This window comes from Excalfactoria chinensis, chromosome 17 (genome assembly GCF_039878825.1).
Source record: "Excalfactoria chinensis isolate bCotChi1 chromosome 17, bCotChi1.hap2, whole genome shotgun sequence".
In the NCBI taxonomy this organism is placed as follows: Eukaryota; Metazoa; Chordata; class Aves; order Galliformes; family Phasianidae; genus Excalfactoria; species Excalfactoria chinensis.
Genome location: NC_092841.1, coordinates 6,311,654 through 6,332,534, shown reverse-complemented (window position 1 = coordinate 6,332,534; position 20,881 = coordinate 6,311,654). Strand labels below are relative to the sequence as shown.

At 41.5% G+C, this 20,881-nt stretch overlaps 3 protein-coding genes across 11 annotated transcripts in view; 2 read left to right on the top strand and 1 right to left on the bottom strand.

Moving 5' to 3' along the window:
• The first annotated feature begins 415 nt into the window (after nucleotides 1-415).
• Nucleotides 416-5,030, top strand: POLG2 (DNA polymerase gamma 2, accessory subunit). Of its 2 annotated transcripts, none has more exons than XM_072351811.1 (8): nucleotides 416-1,198; nucleotides 1,722-1,848; nucleotides 1,998-2,103; nucleotides 2,211-2,384; nucleotides 2,843-2,983; nucleotides 3,834-3,914; nucleotides 4,503-4,603; nucleotides 4,788-5,030. In XM_072351811.1, the coding sequence occupies exons 1-8, from the start codon at nucleotides 700-702 to the stop codon at nucleotides 4,951-4,953; spliced, it is 1,395 nt and encodes a 464-aa protein (XP_072207912.1). In that variant the 5' UTR covers nucleotides 416-699; the 3' UTR covers nucleotides 4,954-5,030. The 2 variants fall into 2 exon arrangements, with proteins under 2 accessions (XP_072207912.1, XP_072207913.1); XM_072351812.1 differs by having other exon boundaries at nucleotides 4,503-4,577; nucleotides 4,788-4,904.
• Nucleotides 3,430-9,553, bottom strand: MILR1 (mast cell immunoglobulin like receptor 1). Of its 2 annotated transcripts, XM_072351813.1 has the most exons (9): nucleotides 9,221-9,553; nucleotides 9,090-9,134; nucleotides 7,968-8,255; nucleotides 7,288-7,572; nucleotides 6,637-6,750; nucleotides 6,209-6,298; nucleotides 5,652-5,711; nucleotides 5,276-5,332; nucleotides 3,430-4,857 (listed from the first exon to the last, which is right to left on the bottom strand). In XM_072351813.1, exons 1-9 carry the CDS (start codon nucleotides 9,252-9,254, stop codon nucleotides 4,832-4,834), a joined length of 999 nt encoding a protein of 332 aa, XP_072207914.1. In that variant the 5' UTR covers nucleotides 9,255-9,553; the 3' UTR covers nucleotides 3,430-4,831. The 2 variants fall into 2 exon arrangements, with proteins under 2 accessions (XP_072207914.1, XP_072207917.1); XM_072351816.1 differs by lacking the exons at nucleotides 3,430-4,857; nucleotides 5,276-5,332 and having other exon boundaries at nucleotides 5,567-5,711; nucleotides 9,221-9,254.
• PECAM1 (platelet and endothelial cell adhesion molecule 1) overlaps nucleotides 5,458-20,881 on the top strand; it is a 31,885-nt gene continuing 16,461 nt past the window's right edge. For 5 of the 7 annotated variants that reach the window (XM_072351803.1, XM_072351810.1, XM_072351805.1 and 2 more), the window contains exons 1-9: nucleotides 14,097-14,408; nucleotides 14,556-14,582; nucleotides 15,598-15,891; nucleotides 16,510-16,809; nucleotides 16,900-17,169; nucleotides 17,505-17,765; nucleotides 18,163-18,447; nucleotides 20,004-20,285; nucleotides 20,704-20,811. In XM_072351803.1, the coding sequence (XP_072207904.1) occupies nucleotides 14,375-14,408; nucleotides 14,556-14,582; nucleotides 15,598-15,891; nucleotides 16,510-16,809; nucleotides 16,900-17,169; nucleotides 17,505-17,765; nucleotides 18,163-18,447; nucleotides 20,004-20,285; nucleotides 20,704-20,811 (1,861 nt within the window). In that variant the 5' untranslated portion in view covers nucleotides 14,097-14,374. Of the gene's footprint in view, nucleotides 5,524-6,874; nucleotides 7,053-14,083; nucleotides 14,409-14,555; nucleotides 14,583-15,597; nucleotides 15,892-16,509; nucleotides 16,810-16,899; nucleotides 17,170-17,504; nucleotides 17,766-18,162; nucleotides 18,448-20,003; nucleotides 20,286-20,703; nucleotides 20,812-20,881 lie in introns of those variants that run through there. The other 2 variants (XM_072351809.1, XM_072351807.1) reach the window with 2 other exon arrangements.

The window sequence follows — 20,881 nt, the reverse complement described above, 5'->3', positions numbered from 1 at the left end:
CGTTTTGCCCTCAACGTTTGCACTTAAAGCTCCCGTAGTTCTCAGTACCAGGAATGGACGCGGGGCTTCGCGTCGGCAGCGGATCCGGCCCCGTGTCAGCCCAGCAGGTTCTGCGCGGTGTTTTTCCTGCCCCACTGCCCTACTGACGCGTCTCGGCTCAGCCCGTGGCCCTGCCCGCGCTTAAAGGCGCCCCGCTGCCACTGCGCCCCGCCGGGCCGTCCCGTCGCGGAGCCCTTCGCTGCTGCTCCCCGCAGTATCTCCCGGCTCAGCTCCGCCCTCTGGCCGCGCTCCAAAGCCGCGATGAAGCGTGTGTGGAATTTTCCATTGCTGCAGCGCCGCTCGCCTCGTTCTCCGCCCCAGCTGCAGCCGTGCGAGCGGTGCGTTTCCTCAGCAGGAAGCCACGTATCGCTGCGCAGCATAACGAGCTCGTGCAGCCGCTCCGAGGAGATGTGCGTTAAGCGTTAGGGGTTTTTGCTTTGCAGCCTCGTGCCCTGCGGCTCCTCTATTTCCCCGTAACCCCTCGGGGCTCGGCGCGGCCGGGACGGACGAAGGCCGCGAGGCGGCAGGCGGCCTGCAGGCGAGACAGTGCGCGTGCGCGTCCGCCATGTCCGCTGGCCTCGTGCGGGGCCGCGCGCCAGCCCCGTTTCCGGCGCGCGCGGTGCTCGCGGCGCCCCCTCAGCTGTGAGGGCGGCGGGGAAGATGGCGCTGGGCTGCCGCCAAGGGCGCCGTCTGTGCAGCCCCGCTCGCCTCAGGCAGCGGCCGCTCGCCGGCCAGGGGCTGGAGGCCGGACCTCCGGCACGGCCCTACGCGGAGGCCGGCGGCGAGGCGGCGAGCGGGCGGGAGCAGCTGCTGCTGGAGGTGTGCCGGAGGCGGCATTTCTTGAGGGGCGACCCGGAGCCGCGGGATCGAAGCGCGCAGCTCCGCTTCGGGCCGCTGGGCGTGGCGCTGCGGGGTAACCTGGCCGCGCAGTGGTGGGACGCGGTGCTGACCCGCCGGGAGCAGGTGCTGGCGGTGGATTCCCCGCTGCTCGGCCAGCCCTCCGCCGGCACAACGCGGGCTCAGGGCGATCTGCGGCTGCTGCACTCGGAAACGCTGCACGAAGTTCTGCAGAGCGGGGACCGCGGCCGGGAGTCCGGCGGGGCGGCTCTGCGAGAAGCGCTGTGCAGCGCGGGAGTGCTTCGGGAGAGCATGCTGCCCGGTACGAACTGAGGCACCGGCACGTCAGCGCGGGGGGGGGACGAGGCGGCGCTCCTCACAGCTCGGGCGGCCCGGGCCGTTCACGGCTGCCTTCAGGGGAACTCAGTGTCCGGTTGTGGCAGTGCGGGGGGAGCGGCTCGTTGCTGCCATCTGTGCGCGGCCCTCCCGAGCAGCAGTAACGGTGTGAGCTGCAGCAGTGACGGTGTGAGCTGCAGCAGTGACGGTGTGAGCTGCAGCAGTGACGCTGTGAGCTGCAGCAGTGACGGTGTGCGCTTCGCACTTTGCCCTGCAGCGAGGGGTGGGTTGCTGGAATCACGGTGCCCACGTGTGCGGGCTGTGAGCTGCTGAGCTCATGTGCACGGAACACAAAGTATAGCTTGATGCTATTACATAAGCAGTACGTAGCAGTGGGGTCTTAAATCATTGTTACTGCCTTCATTTCCTCTTGCAGATAAACGTACCGTCATCTCTACTGTGGTTAAAATGCCTCGCGGCTGCTGCAGTTGCTTATTGTCTGTTGGCAGGTGCTTTGGCACAGTACGTTAGCTGCTTAGAATTTGTGAACAAGAGACTGCCCTGTGGCCTTGCTGAAGTTGGAGTATGTTTTCACTCCATTCCAGGCGGTGAACAACACAGCGATAAGCTTAGAAGGTAGACTAATAAAGAGTGATAAATCCCCCTTCATACCCAAACAAAGCATGCTTAGTTGTTTCAACTTGGATTACTCTTGAAAACTGTTTCTTGCTTCTTTCCTGTTGTTTTTGAAGGAGTTAACTTGCTGACCTTGCTATTGTTTAAAGAATAGGCGAAAGGACAACATCGTTACTTACATGGTTTAGCTCTCCCAGAACTGCAGGACAGTGGCTGGATTATTGGTTACGTCAGAGGCTGCAATGGTGGAGAAAGGTAACAGTGCTGTGAAGGATGAGCTTCTGTCGACATCACAGCTGTGCTTTTTGTAGCTAATACAGCATTCACAGTAGTAGGACACCTCTTATATCTTTGGTTTTCAGTTTGCAGTGGGCCCATCCAACTTCAGCAGCAGTGACTTTCAGGATGAAGAAGGAAGACGGGGATTTAATTTGCATTATGACTTTCCTTGGGGGATGGAAACAATAGAAACATTGAAAAACCTTGGTGACACTGAACTGTTGCAGATGTACCCAGGGGACAGGTCGAAGTTACTGGTGAGCATTACCTTACCCTATCGAGAATCTTTTATGATAAAGATGAGATGTTTTATTTGCTGATCCAGTTGTGTGACTATTTCTTTTCTGGTAAGGTCAGTATAAATGATATGCTGCTATCAGACCTTCTTTGGCAGATGTTATTTTCATAAGGAGACGAAATAGTGATGCTACATTGTTTATGCATGGAGTTAATTCTTTGAAATCAGCAGTGAGCTGTGTTCTTCACTTTGTTACAAGCTACTTGAATTACTGTGTTACATGCCAAGGTTGCCAGTAACTTTAAAATGCAGCTGATGGTAAGATATGTCTGAATATCAGAAGGGTGTTTGAGCTCAGTGCCTCCTTAAATGTACAGTAAATAAAAGACCCTCTGAGGCAGTTTTCAGGTATTCACCCCATCATGGTTGGTTGGTTGGTTGGTGGCTTTTGTAATTTATTGTTTTTTACCTCATCAGGGCCGGGATGGAAGGAGGAGTGTTCTGCCTCATGTTCTGTCTGTGAGTGGAAACCTGGACCTAGGAGCATTAGCTTATCTCTTTGATTCCTTACAACTGGCTGAGAATCCACTGACAACAAAGAAAAGCTCACAGAGAAAGGTAACTACTGAAAGGGAGAGTGGATGATAGAGGGATGTGCTGGGCCTGCATGCCCAAAATCACAACCTAGGTCAGCAGAGGTCAGTGTGCCTGTGAAAGCAAGCAGCAAAGTGCTTTTGTTGTTTGAGAGCACTGTGTTGAGTGCAAACCTAATGATCCTTAGAGAAGGTGATAAATTCAGTCATCTCTTTCTTCCATGTCTCTGTTCCCTTCCCCAAGGGGTCCAGGCAGAACAGTTTTCACTACTAGCAATAGACTGGGCCCATGGGACTACTTCTGTTGTCCTTTTTGTCCACGTAAACATTTTTTCTCTCATTCAGAGATCGCTTTTCCTTTCATACCTTGATCATACTAATGGGCAGTAAGCTTTTGCCATATAAGTGTAATTGGGAGGAATTGGAACGTAGTTGCTTTGAGAGGGAGAGAAGATGCTTCCAGCAGAGTTTGGGGTTTCTGAGAAGAGCTTTTACTGTGGTTTTGTGGAGTTAGAGTGCTAGCAGTCACACGGTGCTTGCTAATCAAACAGGTGTTTGTCTTGAAGAAGCAGCAGTAGGCTGGATAGTGACTGTCTAGTGGGCTGTCTCTTTGATCTCCCATGTCCTGCTAAAGCTTTACTAACAGATCTTCATCTCTTCTGGGGCTCAGCCAGAATGGTAATTTACATTGTGCTGACCTAGCTGCAATATGTATTGAGTATCTGAAATATTGGCCTGTGTGTTTAGAGCCTTTAGTAGCAAACTGCTTCACCTCCGTGAGAAAATTTCAAATGACTTTATAATGTTCTGTAGTTCCGTTTGAACGGCTGTACTAACCACGCTTAGTAATCTCTGGCTTTTTGTGAAATTATTAGGTACTCAAACTTCATCCTTGTTTAACACCTATCAAAGTGGCTCTGGATGTAGGGAAAGGTCCAACAACAGAGCTGCGACAGGTATGTGGTGAGAACACATTTTAATATATAGTGTTAGCTTCCCATGTGACTTTCAGTTGAAAGTCAGGCGCTGTTTATGTTGGTGAAAGTCATGCTGCTATTTCAGTTCTGAGATTCATATTTGCACGTATTTCATAATGCTTCCTCACAGTGAGCTTGTGAGTCATTGCTGAAGGAGTACAGTGGGGAAGCAGATGCCGTCTCTGCTTTAACACACTACTTTTAGTACTATTAGTAAGTCGGAATTTGCTTCATGAAAAAAAAATAGGTGAAATAAATAACAAAATCCCTCTCAGATTCTTAATCTTATCTTAACTCGTGGTTTGCATCTTCAGATTTTAAGGTTCTTTTTGTTTGTTTGTTTGTTTTTTACTTAAGTCAGTCTCCACAGAAGGGAGGAAACTTAAGCTGATGTGTTTGTTAGATGAAAACTGAGATTTAATTGCCAAACTGCTTTCCACTATGAGATCATTTCAGCCAGTGAATTAATACCAACGAGGAATGCTAATATTGCAAGTAATAGAGTTCAGTTTGTTTCTAGATCCTCAAAATCGTTCTTTTTACTTTTTTTTTCTTAAATAAACACAGGTTTGTCAAGGATTGTTCAATGAACTGTCTGAAAATAGAGTCGCTGTCTGGCCGGGTTATCTTGAAACCACTCAGGTATCTCTGGAGCAGCTTTACACAAAGTAAGGAGAAACATAATTTAAAGAAACGTAGTCAGGAGAGCAAGGAATGCTCATAAGAAAATGAGTGTCTTGACACTGAACCTAGTGCATTATAGCTGGAATAAATACGTTCAGGTTACGATACATAACGTATCTGAAATTTCATACATCAAAAGCAGTGATGGGTGTGATCCTTTCTTTGCAGGTATGATGAGATGAGTGTTCTCTTCATGGTCTTGATAAGCGATTCTACTCTGGAGAATGGAGTGGTCCAGCTGAGAAGCAGAGACACTACCATGAAGGAAATGATGCACATTTCTAGGTTGAAAGACTTTTTAACTAAGTATATAGAATCGGCTAAAAATGTATAAACTTAAATCTATCTAATAAAAGTAACTTTTGTAAACGTCTGTGCCTGAAATGATTTCAAAGGTCACAGATTTAGCCATTTTGCAAAGAGTTCTGCTAAAACACAATGTATCAATTTGCTGTCAAATTTATGTTGTCCAGGTTAAGGACTTAAGGATTTGTCTTAGTAGTAAACAACTAACTGTGATCTGTTGAATAAATTGAGGCCAGGCAGTCAGTAATTAAATGCTATCTCTGAGCAGATGTGGTGGTACCTCAAAGTATGGGAGAACTGCAAGATTCTTTAGAAATACGTAATTGAGTTAACCACACAGGCCATGTTACCTTGTGCTCCATCTCTGATGAGGACCTTTGAATAGATTGTAGCACATGCTCTGTTTTCTGTGAAAAGAGTAGAATAATTTGTGTGGTTTTTTGTTTTTTTTGTTTTTTTAGTAAAGATACGCAGCAGAAGAATTAATACACCATCAGCAGTTTGGTTGCTAGTAACATCTCCTGCATGGTTCCAAAGTTAAGCTGTTGAATCTTTCCCCCTCTAGCTTAGATAAAGTTATATCAATGTATTTTCCATGGTAAGTTAGCACTTTCAGTATGTAACTGCTATTGTTCACTCTCTGCTATTCCAACCCTAATCTCCCCCCCACCCCAAAGACGTTTGTGCAGATTGGGATATTCCCCTGCTACAAAATATGGTTCTCACCTTGTTCATCTCTTCTAACAACAGAGAGGTTGACATATTCTTCTTCTGGTTGAACTGGCTCTGGATTAAAGAAGAACAGTGGTTAACTCAGTTACAAACGATTGAACAGAATGCAGGGGCTGTGTTTTGTTTTGCTGCAACTTGCTTGTAGCCTGTTTTTGGCTCTTAATTAATGGGCACTGCACCTGTGGTTTACTTATCCTCCTCTACTTTTCCTTTCCTCTGTAATGGCTGTTCCTATCCTCGCTGTAAGTTACCAAAAGCAGTTCTACATTTATTTCTATTTGTGGTAGATTTTGGTATGGAATTTCAGTGCATTTAATCAGCTGTGGTTTTGGCTGCATGGCAGGCAGTGCCCAGCAGGTGGATGCTGAGTTGCACCTGCCATGGCATGGTCAGTAGGAGTACTAACAGCTCACTTGGCAAGTGTTCCCTCCTGCTGATTCTGCTGTGTGCAATGAGTTGGTCCATACTAGCTGTACACGGTACAAGAGTATTCCTAAACCAAACTCCTGCATTTAGGTTTTGTGGCTATGTGGAAAGTGACGTGAACTTGCCAATCTCTGCGTATGTGACATAGTCTTCTGGCTCTTCTACTTTCTCTGTTGAAGTATGGCCAGTTGAGGACGTAGTAGGTGCAAATTTTTCTGCAAAAACAAAACAAAAGTCAACCATGTGCACGGATCTGTTTGTCTTAGGGGTGGTTTAACAGTTCCATGTTATTTTTTGAATACTTCAATACTGATCATGAAAACAATGTCTTTCCTTAACAGAGGCATTTTTAATAGAGTTTCCTTACTAGAAACAAGAACACCCATTTCCTTTCAGTATTTGTCTTATTTTAGCTATTTCTTTGCTTCCCTCTTTTCATGCCTGTCATTGAAAATGGCTCTAGAAGTCTTACACTGAATGTCTTTACACCCAGACTGGTTAAAAGGTGAGTTAACAACCTCCTAAGATGCAAGGAGACATTCAAATAACTCACTTGCTTTATATGAACGAATTATGAAAAATGGAATTGCCAGAGCAAATCCTATTGCTAACAGTAGGAAGATCAGTCCAAGGGATATGATCAGGGCTTGAGAATTGCTTCTCTCTTCTGGAAAAAAAAAAAAAAAAAAAAAAAGAAGGAGAAAGAAACATAAGTGATTATGTAAGGAAATGTTATTTTGTATTAGAAATATTTTCTGCCAGCTAAAATCACAACTTTGCATTTCTTTCAGCTTTTGGTTTAGCTGAGGTTAACAGAGCTACTCAGTGCAAATTGCACACAACCACCAGAGCTGAAGGAGGGGAGGATGCTGCTGCCAATGAACCCTCCCTTTCATAGAAATCAGAGAGAAAAGGGAAACTAGGATCTCCCCAGGGCAGAGTGAAGTGGACCAGGGATCTCTTCTAAAAGTGAGTCTTTGACACTCATCCTTCAGAGTCACTTCTACTGCTGCTATCTAGGCTACATGTTATTGTCTTTTTGCATTCATTTAAAAGTAACTCAGTTGTTAAAATTACTATTCAAATAGTTATACTGTGAGCGTTACATTGCAGGAATAAGGTTTCTGGCTAAATAGTTGTATTCATACTATATTCTGTCCTTGGTTGTTTGTTGGCACTGGTATACTGTGTAATACATGCATACCTGCTAATGTGAAATTGAAACTGTTGCTGTATTTTGTGTTATTGCGAAAGCAATTTTGAGCTTTGCAGTTATACATTCCAAAGTCATTAGAGGATTTGATAAGTACAGAAATCACTGCTGCCTCCCTCGTCTGCATCTTCACCGGGGGCTGGATCCTCTGTCTGTCTTTGAAGAATGTGTATGTGATAGGGAGAGAGCCTTTCTCTGAGAGACAAGACAAGGTCACAGTTTGTCCTTTCTTTGCTTGAGAACTGGGTGAGCTCAGCACTGGTTTGGAAACTGGCTCTGTAAAAAAACAAACAACAGCAGTAAAAAGAACCTGAAAAGACTTCAGTGCCGATCACAGAGCGAACTCTAAAGCAAGACTCTGAATTAAGCAGCAACATCAGAGGAGGAGATGCCTGCCAAGGATGTAGTATTCACTGAGACATACCAGAACAGCACTGCTGACTCCTGAGGTAACTGTAGCAGTCCGTAGTAGTTCAGCTCCATCATCAAGGAGGGATATTTTTACTAGACCAGGTTTGCCAAAGCCCTGTCCAACCTGACTTTTAACATTCCCAATGATGGGGCATTCTCTGGGCAACCTGTTCCAATGCCTCACCACCTTTGTTGTGAAAAATTTCTTCCTTGTATCCAATAAAACAAAATGTGCTGAAAATTAATACAGCAAGACATACCTTTAAGTGTAAAGTTGAGACTTCTGCTGTATTTTTCACCATTGGAGATTTCATTCTCAGCTTTGCACTTGTATTCACCCAGATCACTGACAGAATTGATAGTTAAGTTAAACAAAACTGGAGTCAAGTCTGTCCTATTTAAAGCAGATACCTTCTGTCTGTGTTTAAATAGTGTATATCTGATAGGAGGAGATCCAGAGTCTGAGTGACAGGAGAGGCTTACGTTCTGGTTCATCACTACTTCCAAAGTACCATGAAGAGGTGTCAGCGTGGGGTTGGAAAGGACCTCTGGGAAGAAGAAACTTGTGTATGAGTTCACCTGTCATCCACAAATCCCCCAGGTTATTCCCAAAGCACGCTGACATTTAGGCTATACTTAATTCTATTGAAATCATGTTTATTTCTTCCTACATTTCCTACTTCCAATAACAGGCACCACAACTTTGTGTTTTTTGTTATCAATGTGGAGCTTCAAACACTTTATGAAGGCATGCGTTGTTCATCTACAGGAGAGTGCATGACACAAAGCCAACAGATGTAGCTGGATGAACCAAAGAAAAACTTTTGAACTAATTAAAGTAATTGAACAATAAAAGAGAAATATTACGGGGTGTTGATTGTAGGATAAAGTAACTTTATAAGGTAGTGAAGAGGTAGCATGTGCATCTAAAAGTGAAGGCAGCGTTTTGTCAGTGACCATGTATAAACAGGCAGAGTTAATCTCACATAAGAAGACTGAACTTTTATCTTCTCTGACTTTCAAATAGAAGCAATCAGAGCTTTGATTTTGTATCAAATTATTTTTGCTTTTATGAGATAACAGTAACGTGTATCTAAGAAAAACTTGCCTTGTCTTCTCATATGAATTGGTAATAAATCAATCTAAGATAAATTCCAACTCTTCTAGAGGGAAAAAAGACGTCTTGATACCTTCAGGCAATTTTCAGTGTACATAGAAGTGTAGGTTAGTAAAGTTAGCTTTGTATAGAAGTTTGCAAAACATCTCAGTGCGGCAGGTAAAAGATTTAGTCTTACATGAAGGCTCTTGTCACTTTAAACACCTTCCCCATGTTCTGTTGATTTCAGCCCCGTGTCCCAAAACTGAAAAAACAAAGAGCCTACCTCTGCAGTCTGCAGTCGCATTCTGAATCTGCTGAGAGGTTTGAGCTAGAAGAGAAAAAACTGTAAGACAGGAAATGGTGGTTCTTATTTAGAAGTATTTGTAATATGTGCAAAGAATGTCCTTGGCTTACGGTAAGAAAACAGCAGAAATGTGAAAAAAAACATTTTTTTTTTTTCCAAAATGAAGCTGGTAATAAATGGTAGCTGTTGGAGTTACACTGAAGGGATCTTAGAGGAGTGGCTCTAGCAGTTGAGGAAGTCCTAAATATGGAAATAGCACTGATCTTTGCTGTTGATATTTGCATAAAGATTTATGTTCAGCCTATGATGGTCATCTTAGAGTTGTGCACAGAAGAAAAAGAAGAAGAGAAAGGAAGAGCAGTTTGGAATATGACTGGATGTTAATGTCGAGTTGTTCTTAGATGTAGCTAATGTGATCGACGTTTTCATGTATGAGAGCTGTGTAATAGAACTTCCATGTAGTATACAAGAATATATCATTATAAATTTTTTTTAGTATTGTTTTCACAAAAGAATGAGATCACCAGTTCATATCTCATAGTCACACATTTGCTGGAGAGAATGCATGAGGTCCTCTGGTAGCATATGACTGAGACTAAGGGAGGATGTGGTTTCTATTTTTTATCAGTACTCCCATATTAAAAAATATGACCAAAAAATAGGACTTAATTTGTGGGACTTTTAAGATGATGAGAAATATCCCTGGAGAACTAGTCCATTAAGCAAACATTTTGAACAAATTTCAAGTATTAAGCTATGAGGAAGTAAGATCTCACACTAACGGTACAGATCTCATCACAAACTTGAGGTCGTTATCACTGCTCAACAAATTCATCACTAATTTGATCATCTAATCACTAATACAAAGCTGCTACTTTAAACTTGCAGCAAGTAGATGTTTACAGTGCATCATCCTGAGCCTCTGGGCATTGTAAATCGTTAGCTAGTGTTCCATGGCATGAACTAGTATTTTGTTTTGGTCAGTTCTATTAGTGCAGGTGAAAAAGCCGCTGGTTTTACCTCTCCATGAGTCTGTCCTTTGATTCTTCTTTCTTCAGTATCGTTTTTGGATTGAGGCCCAGTGGTCAGAACTGAGAATCTGGACATTAGGAAGTTTTAGTTGCAAATTCATAGGCAGCCCAGAATTGTTAAAGTCTCCAGTCAGAGCTTACATTTGACAGAGCAGCATCCTGGTTGCTCTGCTGTTCCCTGTGTTCCTAATGTATACAACAGTAATGTTGTCCATGTTTATGTATAGGCAATGCCTTTGGAAGAACTCCAGGCCCTGCCCATGTGAAAAAGGAACTAGAAATGCAGTCAATGTCTTGAAGTGCTATTGTGTGTCTTGTCTTATTTCTCCTCAATTCTTCCATCTCTGGAGGCAACAAGCCTGGTGTGCTGCAGCGCTGCAACATTTTCTCACAACTTCCTTTTTCTTCTTCTTCTTCTTCTTCCTCTTCTTCTTCTTCTTCTTCTTCTTCTTTTAATATTTAATTTCCTTCAAGTCAATCTTCATCCCTGCCTGCATTTCTTGTGTGGAAATGATGACAATTAACCACAAGACAAATATTTATTTTGCAGCTGGCAGGAAGCGTGTGTAGAAATGCAGATGTCGAGAGAGGAACTGGGAGCATTTCAGCATTTTCCTGTTGCAGCAAGCTGGTCTTTGTCCCAGCACAGCTCCTAAGACACTTGCAGGTGGGTGGTGGAGGAGGAGAGGTGTGCAGGAGGCAGTGTGGTGTTGCACACTTCTTTCTGGGGGGCAGTGGGCAGCTGCCTTGCACGGCTCCTGGCACTTGGGATGTGTGTCCCAGACTCAAATGGTTTGGTTTTGCTCTTTTTTTTCCAAAGAAGGAGTTTTATTTGGTGTGTGTCTCTGTGGTGGGAGACAGTTATTGAGAATCTGTCCGTGCCCTTTCAAAGAAAGAAGTTTAGTTGTCTCCAGGCCTTCGACTGAGAGCTCAGTTGCTTCCTTCGCCATGTGCAGTCAGGGCATCTGGAATCTATCCCATAGTTCAGTGCATCTGTGTCCTCACAAGTTTTATTTTCTCTTAAAATTTGGGTTTAGGACTTGAAATGGGAACAAATATCTTTCTCTTGGCAAATGCTGATCGTTGCGACTACGCATGTACGAGATGGGAAAGAACTTCAGTATGACACCAGATTGGTTAGGAAGAATTGATCCAAATAGTGATAATAGGTTACTGTAGTATTCAGGAGAAACACTGCAACATGAATTCTTCAGTAGGATTCCCTCACTACCAGCTGTCTGGTTCCTGAAATGACTTATAAACCACATCTGTTTTATATTGCCCTTTGGGAGAGGTGTTGGATATCGGTAATTAAAGGAAAAGCTTCAGAGTGAAACACTGGTTTAATTGGAGGAAAAAAAAAAAGGGAGGAGGAAAAATGTACTTAGATTCAGTCTGTGGGCCTCACCCAGTAGATGGCACTGTTATGAAACGTACCGGTCAGAGCAGCACAGATTTACAGCTACACAGTTTTTAAGATAAATGATAGGATCTATAGATTTTTGGAAATAAATCACTTTCTTTAACATCCTTCGTAAATATTCACGTCCATGACTTTTAAAATTATTTCTTCTTATCTGTGGAGATACGAGGAGTCTTTTAAAATGAAAACAAACGACGTGAATGTCTCACGCTCAAGAGAAGACAATATACCCTAAAAATATATGTAGAACAAATGCAATTCGTTCCCAGTTCCCCAGGGAGCTGAGTAGACGTGTGAAAACAACGATGTTTGTTGTGATTCTGTTAACTCTGAGCATGTTGAAACAGGAAGTGTTAATAGAGCAAAGTAGTTCACAGCTGTAAGGAACCACGGTGTCAGCAACGGCAACTAGAATTCAGAGCTACTTTTTCTACTATTGATTTGGTTACTGGAAGTTTGTATTGACATCAGTAAAGATGGACTTGGATCTCAGATGTTTGGTGATGCCCTTCTGTAGCAATTAATTGCTTTTAAAGTAGATTCAGTGGGCTGAAATGGTGTGGAATGAGCTTTGATGGCCCCACAGTGTTGTGCTCTTATTCAGCATTTCATCCTTAGGGAAATAGGTTTTGACTTGGATTCTAGGTAAACATCTAATAGGGCATTTTAGGAATTATTGTATTTAACCACATAAATAGCAAAGGACCCAGACACCAGAAACAGCAATTAGGAATTCGAAGATGAGCACAGCTTTAGTATTTAAGGGTTTGATTCTTTGGTCTCTTTGAAAAGAATCACTTGGTGTCAAAGGGCATCGTGTCCAATTCTTCGGTCTCATTCAGAAACTGTGCTGCACGTTTTTCATCAGTACCTCTTTTCCCACAAATACAATAAAGGACTGAAAAGGGTTCTTTAAATTGTGTAAACTTGAACAAATTTCTGTTCTTGTTTCAGAAGAATGTGTCCTGAGAGATTACAATAAGACCATTGGCACAGGTACATGTAAGTTTATATTTATGTCCACATGATCTCCTGCTTAACAATGGAAGATGGTCTCAAGCTGTTCTGACTCCTCTGGAGTGTTTTTCTGTCAAGTTACATAGTATTTTGTGTTGAATTTCTGCAGTAGACCTTACCTCTCAGATTTACCTGTTGGATTTTTCTCTCCAGGGTGATGCTGAGGTTTTATTAAGAGTATGACAGTCTAATTATGCTGAGAGATCTTCTGAACATCCTTGGCTTGTGGCATCTGAACAGCCTTGGGTTTGTGCACCATTAAGCTGTACTGCTGACCTCGCTCATCCTAAAAGCTGATCTGACCTGCTACTGAGCCCAGTCATGCTGGATCACTCTGAAGCATAGTGGCTCCCACCCATTTCTCTTTCCCTCTTTGTGGCTTTGTCCCCTGGTGGGAAGGAGTGCTGTGATTTTTCTGAGTTTTCTGTGTCTTACTGAATTCTTTTACAGAGCAAGGGGGAAATCTCCTTCCTTCCTATTATTATTATTATTATTGTTAATAGTAGCAAAATTTATCGAACTTTTGTTCTCCATCTGCTCTGTGTCCTCCTCCTCCTTTCCTCTACCTGGCTCTGGAGACCATTTTTGGGAAGCAGCCAAACCACCAGTCTTTGTTGGCCATATATTTCAAACAGTCCAAAGTAAGCAGAACAAATACTACTGCTGGGTATCCAGCTGACTTCCTAGTTGTTAACTGCTATGAATGCTGTGCCACTCTGCATTCCTCCCTCCTTGCAAAATAGCCCTGTAATAGCTGTGTACTTGTCTTCAGGCTTTTTACTTTCCTTAGACTTTCCTCTGTAATCAGGAAAAGACCCTTCTGTTTTGTTAAAGGAAGTTCAGTAATTCAGGTGTTCTGAATTGTACCTCATTTTTTTTGCTGTATCTCAGGCAGACACCAACAGAAACTGGGAGCCAAATGCTGAAGTGGGGTGTTTTCCTGAGCTCCCGGTTCAATTTCTGCTTTATTATTTAATCCTATTTTTCCTTGCCAGTGCTGCTTCACATCTGTGCAGGGAAATTAAGTTCAGCCTGTTCATTTCTTCTGGGGTTAAACATTTCTAACTGTGTGTTTTGCCCAGTCCCAACTACACAAAATAACAACTCGTGCGTGTTTGTGTCTTTGATGTGTGACGGCCGTAGAAGAGGTTTGTCTGTCAGTATTCTAATCTAATCCGAGAGAAGCTGTGGATTATGAACTGATTTGAATTTACTGCCAACTCCACATTGAAACTGTGCCACAGTGAAGGTGACGGACCTTGGTGTGGAGAGAGAGGAGAAAAATGAATAACCCTCTACGTTTACTCTTAGGGTGAAGAGAAACATTTGCTAAACATCTGCTAAAGTCAAATAGTGAATATAATTTGTATTCGTAAATGGTTAATCGTGACTTAAAAATACCCATATATGGACAGGAACTACAGGGTAAATGTCCCTGGAACTTCTTGGTTTTTTGTTGTTGTTGTTTTTTTTTTAATACACCTTAAGAAATTAAACAAAGCGAATGCATTTGGTAGCGCCCTCAGGAAAAGTCCAGTCACTTCCTGAGCAGTAATCTGCCTGTGAGCAGCAGATAGATTCTCATTGTTTGCCATTTCCAGTAATGGGAACGATCACTTGACCTGGCCAGTTTCTGCTGAAGATTTGCAAAACCTTACAATTTTTAATGGAAAATTTTTATCTATTACCATAAAGCAAAATAAAGCAGATCTGATTTGGGAGTCTGGTGGCGTCACCTCGGATGATGAATATTGCTTTATTTTGGAAATAAGTGTCTGTTCTCCAGGAACGAGATGTATCTTGCTCTTCTGGTGATTTTCTTGCAGTGTAAGTTTGATAACTAAGTATGTGGACTTGTACCTCTTCTTCTGACTCGTCTGTGGCTTTGTTGTTTCGCTGGTGGTGTGATTTGTTATTGCTTTCTGTTGCTCAATCCATAAACTGAAAAGAACATTTCGTTTTACTTCTTTCCAGGTTCAGAAATTTGCACTCAGCCAAGAGGTAGGTAAATATAGTTTTCTCATATACATATTTAAATGAGGTAATTGAACTAATTTCTCGGTTATTCATGTGCATACATGAGAGTTTGTGTGGTTTGCTGCACTACAGCTCTACAAAAGCAAATTAGCTATTGTGGATTTGTGTGTGTTTGGGGGTGGGGAGGGGTTGTTGTTGTTGTCACTTTATTTTGTATTCTGTAGTCAAAATACTGTATTCAGTAAATATTTTTTTGACGAGTTTAAATTCTAAATTAAATGGAGGCATTGCTTCTGCCTGTGATTGTATTGAGATTACTTAATGAGCGTGATGTTAAGGACAGCCCACAGTGTCAAGATGGGCACATACATGTTTGCTTGCATATGCTGAAGCCAGATATATACTACTGTACTCCAGTTTTCCTAAACTAAGGGTTTAGGATTATCCCGAGTCAATGCAGAGTGTGTTTAAATGGAAGCTGTTGAACAGCACAACCTTAATTTCAGACTAAAAAATACTGGAATAGATCCAAGGGTTCCAGTTATATGCTTAGGGGTGGATTGTCTTTGGATTTCATACGACTCTAAACAGGCTTACAGTGTATTATTTCATTTGCTCAAGCAAGGATAGATGCAGAATTTTGTTCAGATCTCCTCGCTATTGCAATTGGAGACAACAAGCCATGAGAAATAAGGAAAGCCAAGGAATAGCTGCAAGCCTTTCCCAATACCCTCAGTGTCTCTTAAGGAATTTAGCAGGTCTGGCCAAATCATTAATTTTTTCAGTCCCACAAGGAAAAGACAGAGGAGATGAATGCTGTGGACTGTGATGGCCAGTGGAGGCTTCATGTTCCTCTGTGCAGTGGAAGGTAATGCTGCTACCACTGTCAGCATCTGTAGACCTGATTACAAAAATTGTTACACATACTGCTGTGATACATTGGATTAATTTTACTGGTTAAAATGTAGTAGCTTGAGGTGACAGTATTATGTTGGATGATTTGAAAATAACTATAACTCTTTTTATTTTCTCCATCAAGTTTTTACCTTCAATGCAGTTCATATCAAGGTTCAGCCATCTGCCAAAGTGAAGAATGGAGCTCCTATGTCAGTTATATGCCGTGCTGATATTAGCAAAAGTACCGATTTCAACTTGCAGCATAATATTACGATTTTTAAGGATGGGAAGCTTGTGTTCACGAGTGTATCAGGAAAAGGAGACGCACGATATGAAGTACCCATGGCTAGATCTTCACATACAGGAGACTACCAATGTGCTGTAGAAGCAGATGGAAAGATAAGATACAGTGATTCCTTACATGTTTGGGTAACAGGTGAATATTCCTTCAAACATGGCAGTTTTCTAAGGTACAAAATGATAACAACCGCTGAGAGTAAATAGTTATAGTGCTAAATAGGATATCTTGCAAAGTACTTTTCATCTGCAGCTGTCATGGTGCTTTACAAGAGTTTCATACTCAGTCTTCATATAAAGGCACAAAAATGAAATCACTTTCCCAAGGTTTCCTGGCAGATCAGCATTAGTCAGGAATGGACCCTGTGCCTCCAGAATCACCATCCCATGCTCTGCCTCCTAGACTAGAAAGTGTTATTTGTGAATGCTTGTGCCTACAGATCATAAATACTATAACAGGAGAATAGCTTGCTGGAAATAGAGATTGTGACAACCTTGTGATAACCATCACCAAATCTGGAGTCACACGGGGGCTATTTTTATGGCCAATGTTACATCCATCTTGTTTCTTTATCTTTTATGCAAACAGGGGCCACCAATGTTCACAGGTGCGCAGCATAAAAAAAATCCCAAACCTAGTTCTTTCCAACCATTTTTTTCTGCCCGCTACCATAAATTGCTACCACAGTCATCAAAGACAAGAGTTTGATTTAGGATGATGCATTGATCTGTTTCTTGCTTTGTTTTCTGCTCTAAGGAATGACCAAACCAATTTTGATCGCTGAGAAAAAAGAAGTTTTTGAGGGCGAAGTCGTGAAATTACGGTGTGAGCTGCCAGAAGAAGTGCCTCCATTGCATTTCATTTTCCGGAAGATAAAGATGAATTCAACACCTAAAGAAAAACTGAACTATGAACTACAGAGGAATTTTTCTGTTATAGAATTCCCCGTTGATGAAGGAGATAACATTTTGCAATTTGACTGTTTGGGTAAGAGGAGTGTAAAGTTTGAATTTGAAACCTCAGAACCCAGCAACAGAACACTTATAACAGTCAAGGGTAAGTTTCTTAGTTTTTCTTTTTAAATACTTTTGCTTGCCACAATTAATAAGTTGGGTTGTGATTTTATGTATATGTGTTCTCTTGCAGAACCATTTATAAAGCCAACTCTGCACATCAAGCCCTCAAGTAACATTACAGAAGGAAAAGAAATACAATTTGAGTGCTCTACTGTAGTAGCCAAAATGCGTGACATTGAAATAATACTTCTGAGGAATAAAACAATACTGAGCAGTGTACGAGATCAGACAACTTTGAAATACTCTACAGTGGCTACTCTAGAGGACAGCGGTGAATACCTCTGTAAGGTGGAGGAAGGGAAAGCATCTAAAACCACCACACGGAATGTTGTTGTGGCAGGTAACTCCTCTGTTCATCTTAGATGTTGCGCAGTGGAACAGTATTTGGTAGACTTGCAAAGGTAATGTCTAGATTCAAAAGAGAATTCTCCCTAATTGAAAGGCTATTTACATTTGGGCTTCTGATTTTTGCCTGTTGCTAATAATTCAGTTAACACAAAGGAGATGTGGGCTCCAGGTTATTGCTGCCTTTCTGCTCTCCTTGAAAAATACTATTGTATTACAATAGCATGATTATAAACTTCCATTTTATCCTTCTTTCTGTGTACTTCGGGATAGGAGGTCACGTTCTTTTATGCTGTATTTGAATGAACTGATTCTCTTTTTAATTTTCAGAGTTATTCCCTAAGCCAATATTGGCTGCTTCTATGAATAAGCTGGATGAAAATAAAGAATTGACTTTGAGTTGCAGCATTAAAGATTTTCAAAATGCCAGTTTCTCTATTTTACGGAAAAATTCAAATGGAGACGTCTTGTTGAGAAGTTCCAGGAACTTAACAATGAGAGCTACCGTCAATGATACTGGGTCGTATATCTGTAAAGCTGAAGTAAATAAAATAGTCAAGGAGAGCAAACCTGTAACGATACGTGTTTATGGTGAGTTGATACAAATGTTAGAACCCAGTGCTGGTGAAATAAAAGTGCTCTCCTGAGCAGAGAGCTCGCTCTGGAGTTTGAATGATCCATAGCTGCTTTACCTGACCTGTTTTTAATTTCCTTGGCATTCTGTTAGTATGCTACTTTAGTATAAGTCACATATGCTTTATTATCTATGTCTTTGCTTTGTTCAGATCACCCCTGCTTCTATTCTGTCAATGAGCAAGCTTGCCACATAGGTTGTCTGTGGGAAAAAAATGTGCTCAATATTGTGTGTCTGTCTGTTGTATAGAAGATAATCACAGTCGTAGAAGTGTAGTGTTTGGAAGGGACCTGTGGAGATCTGACTTTATGCAATGTAATTGGCAATATTTTTTTCCTTTCCTTCCCATTTTAGCTCCAGTTTCCATGCCAAGTATTTCTGTTTTCAGTGGTTTACCAGAAGTGGTTCTGGGGAAGCCTGTAAAGTTAACCTGTTATTTAATGATGGGAACACCACCAATAACATTCACATTCTACAAAGGAAATAAAGCAAAGAAAGAAATAGTAACTAATAACACATTTGCTGTTTTCTTGGATGAAGATATTAGACAAAATGATAAAGGACAATACAAATGTGGCGCTAGAAATCATCACTCCAGTGGTATGAAAACTAGCAAGATTCTCAACATCACAGTAATAGGTAAGTGTTCAGATTTTCTTGTCTAATGACATCTTTCAATTCTTTGAAGCAGCATATGCTTCAAAGACTAAGCAAAATGGATGCAAAATGTTTATAAATCAATTGAATTAAAACTGGTTGGTGATCACAAGCTACTCGTCACTAATATAAAAATCCTGATAGTATTCTGAATTGATTTAACTACAGCTGAGTTCACTTTAAATAAATGAGTGTATCTGGCTTGAAATCTTATCATACAACTAGTCTTATTGGTAAAGCAGAAATGATTTATCTTGCACCAGAAGCTGCATTTGCTTAATAGGTCTGAAAGTCAGCCTGTAATTATTCCACATCTGCAAATAGGAGGTACAGTGTGTGAGCAAAGACTGATCTACCAATGAGTTACCTTTGTGCTCAACAGTAACTTCATTGACTTGCAGCAGTTAAGAGTGTGAGAGCAGAACTGCACTGCTGAATGGGGCAGGAAATTTGGAATATGGGAGAGGAAAAAGTAAGTCAGAAAGAACTTTATGCAAAAAAAAGTTCTGCAGTGGCCTACAGGAGACTGATAAGATAACTCTTACTGCACAAGTGTGTGTGTTTTTCCCCTTTCATTAAGAGGGTAGAGTGTCTTGTTTTAGTAGAATTTTAACCGCTGTACTCTTTCTGTACATGTTTTTGGTTCTCTCAGAGCAGATGGTAGTAAGATTTGACATGATAGTTCCTGATTCAGATCCTGGTGATATAAATAAGTTTTCAGTTTTGTGTTACAGCTGTAATGCAAACTGTTTTGGTTTTAAAGAGGAAAAGCTGTTGATTAACAGGTGGATTCTCTCTGAGTTTACTGAAGAAATGAAATTTTTGATGTTGATCTATATATGACTAGAACAGATGCATCCTAAATTGTTGCATCTCTTCCATGTCAGCTGGATCACTGCTCAGCTGAAGGACATGCTTTCTGTTCTCCAATATAATCTCCATTTGCAGTATTTATGTCTGCTTAGACTAAAGAGCTAAGATTGCACCTCATGTTCATCAAATCTGCTAGGATACGCTTTGCTAACACTAGAGAGAAATGAAATATAAAATGATGAAGACATTTGTCCAGTAAGATTCAAATTCTAAAGATGGTTTTGAAGAACTTGATCCATTATCTGCCAGTGTTTGCTATGGAATACTAAAGGTTATGAGAAACATCTAATACTGTTAGTATAAAACAGCACAATTCGACATAACTATGAAAGCACAGCTACATAAATGGAGCTAAAATTTTTTACAAAATCAAACTGATGTGTAATTTCGGGGAATTAACCCATTTCTGTGGCAATGGATACAGTTTCCTCCTGTGCTTGCTTTCTTTCTTTATGGTGGCCTCTCTACTTCTGTCTGTATAGAAGTGTTTTCTAGAGGATGTGGTCTGACAGGGATATTTCAGAAAGATTAATACTGTGCTTTCAGTCTCTGTTTAGCATGACTTTAAATGGCGTTAAAGCAAGTATATCTACAATGCAATGTTTTACTGTCAAAGTTATTTCTAATAGCACTGATATTTGTCTCATTTGTACCTTCCTTTGTAGTACCCATCAGGAATGCCAGCTTGGGCAGTATTCCTTATGGGCAGGTGGAAGATGGCAGCGATACCACTTTTCTCTGCGCTGTGCAAGAAGGATCTTGGCCAATCCTCTTCAGGATTTTTAGGAAAACTGATCATGATGTTCTTTTATTTGAAAGAAGTGAACACTCAGACAGAGTTGCGTGGCAGAAGAAAGAGATGAGCAGGCAGGACACGGGGTCATATTACTGCATTGCTTCTAATCGAGCTAATGTGAGTGTGAAAAGCCATCCAATAACCATCAATGGTAAGTTAAATTTTGCGATAGGCTGTCTACCTTGCCATCATGGCAGACAAGGCTTGTGTTGTCTGAAAAGTTATTGGGTATATGGAGGTTACCAAGTGTTACTGTCTTTCTTGATCCACCATTGATAGAAGTCAAACAGAAGGACCACTTATAAACAGAGATTATCTCACCTATATCCAAAAGTTTAACAAAAGCCAGTGATGTTATATGCAAGCTAAAATCAACCTGTTGTTGTAGACTTGTTTGCCACAAGAGAAAGGCTCACTTGTGATCTTTGCATGCAATTCTCCTTAAAGATCTTCACTAGTACGTAAAATGGCCAATTCATAGTAAAATGAGAGCTCCCTTTACTGCAGAAGTTTGTAATGATGACCAGACACTGTACCTACTCTCTTAAACATGTCTTTCTTCTTTCCAGTCATATTAGCATCTTGGCAGAAAGGAGTAATTACTGCATTTGTCCTAATACCTATCGCAGGAGTGGTGATTCTTGCCGTGTGGTGGTTTTGGTGTAAGAAGAAAAATGGTAATTAATGATTCCCTTCTATTTCTTTGCTGATTACTATATGGCAGATAAAGTATTGCCTTTGTTTCAG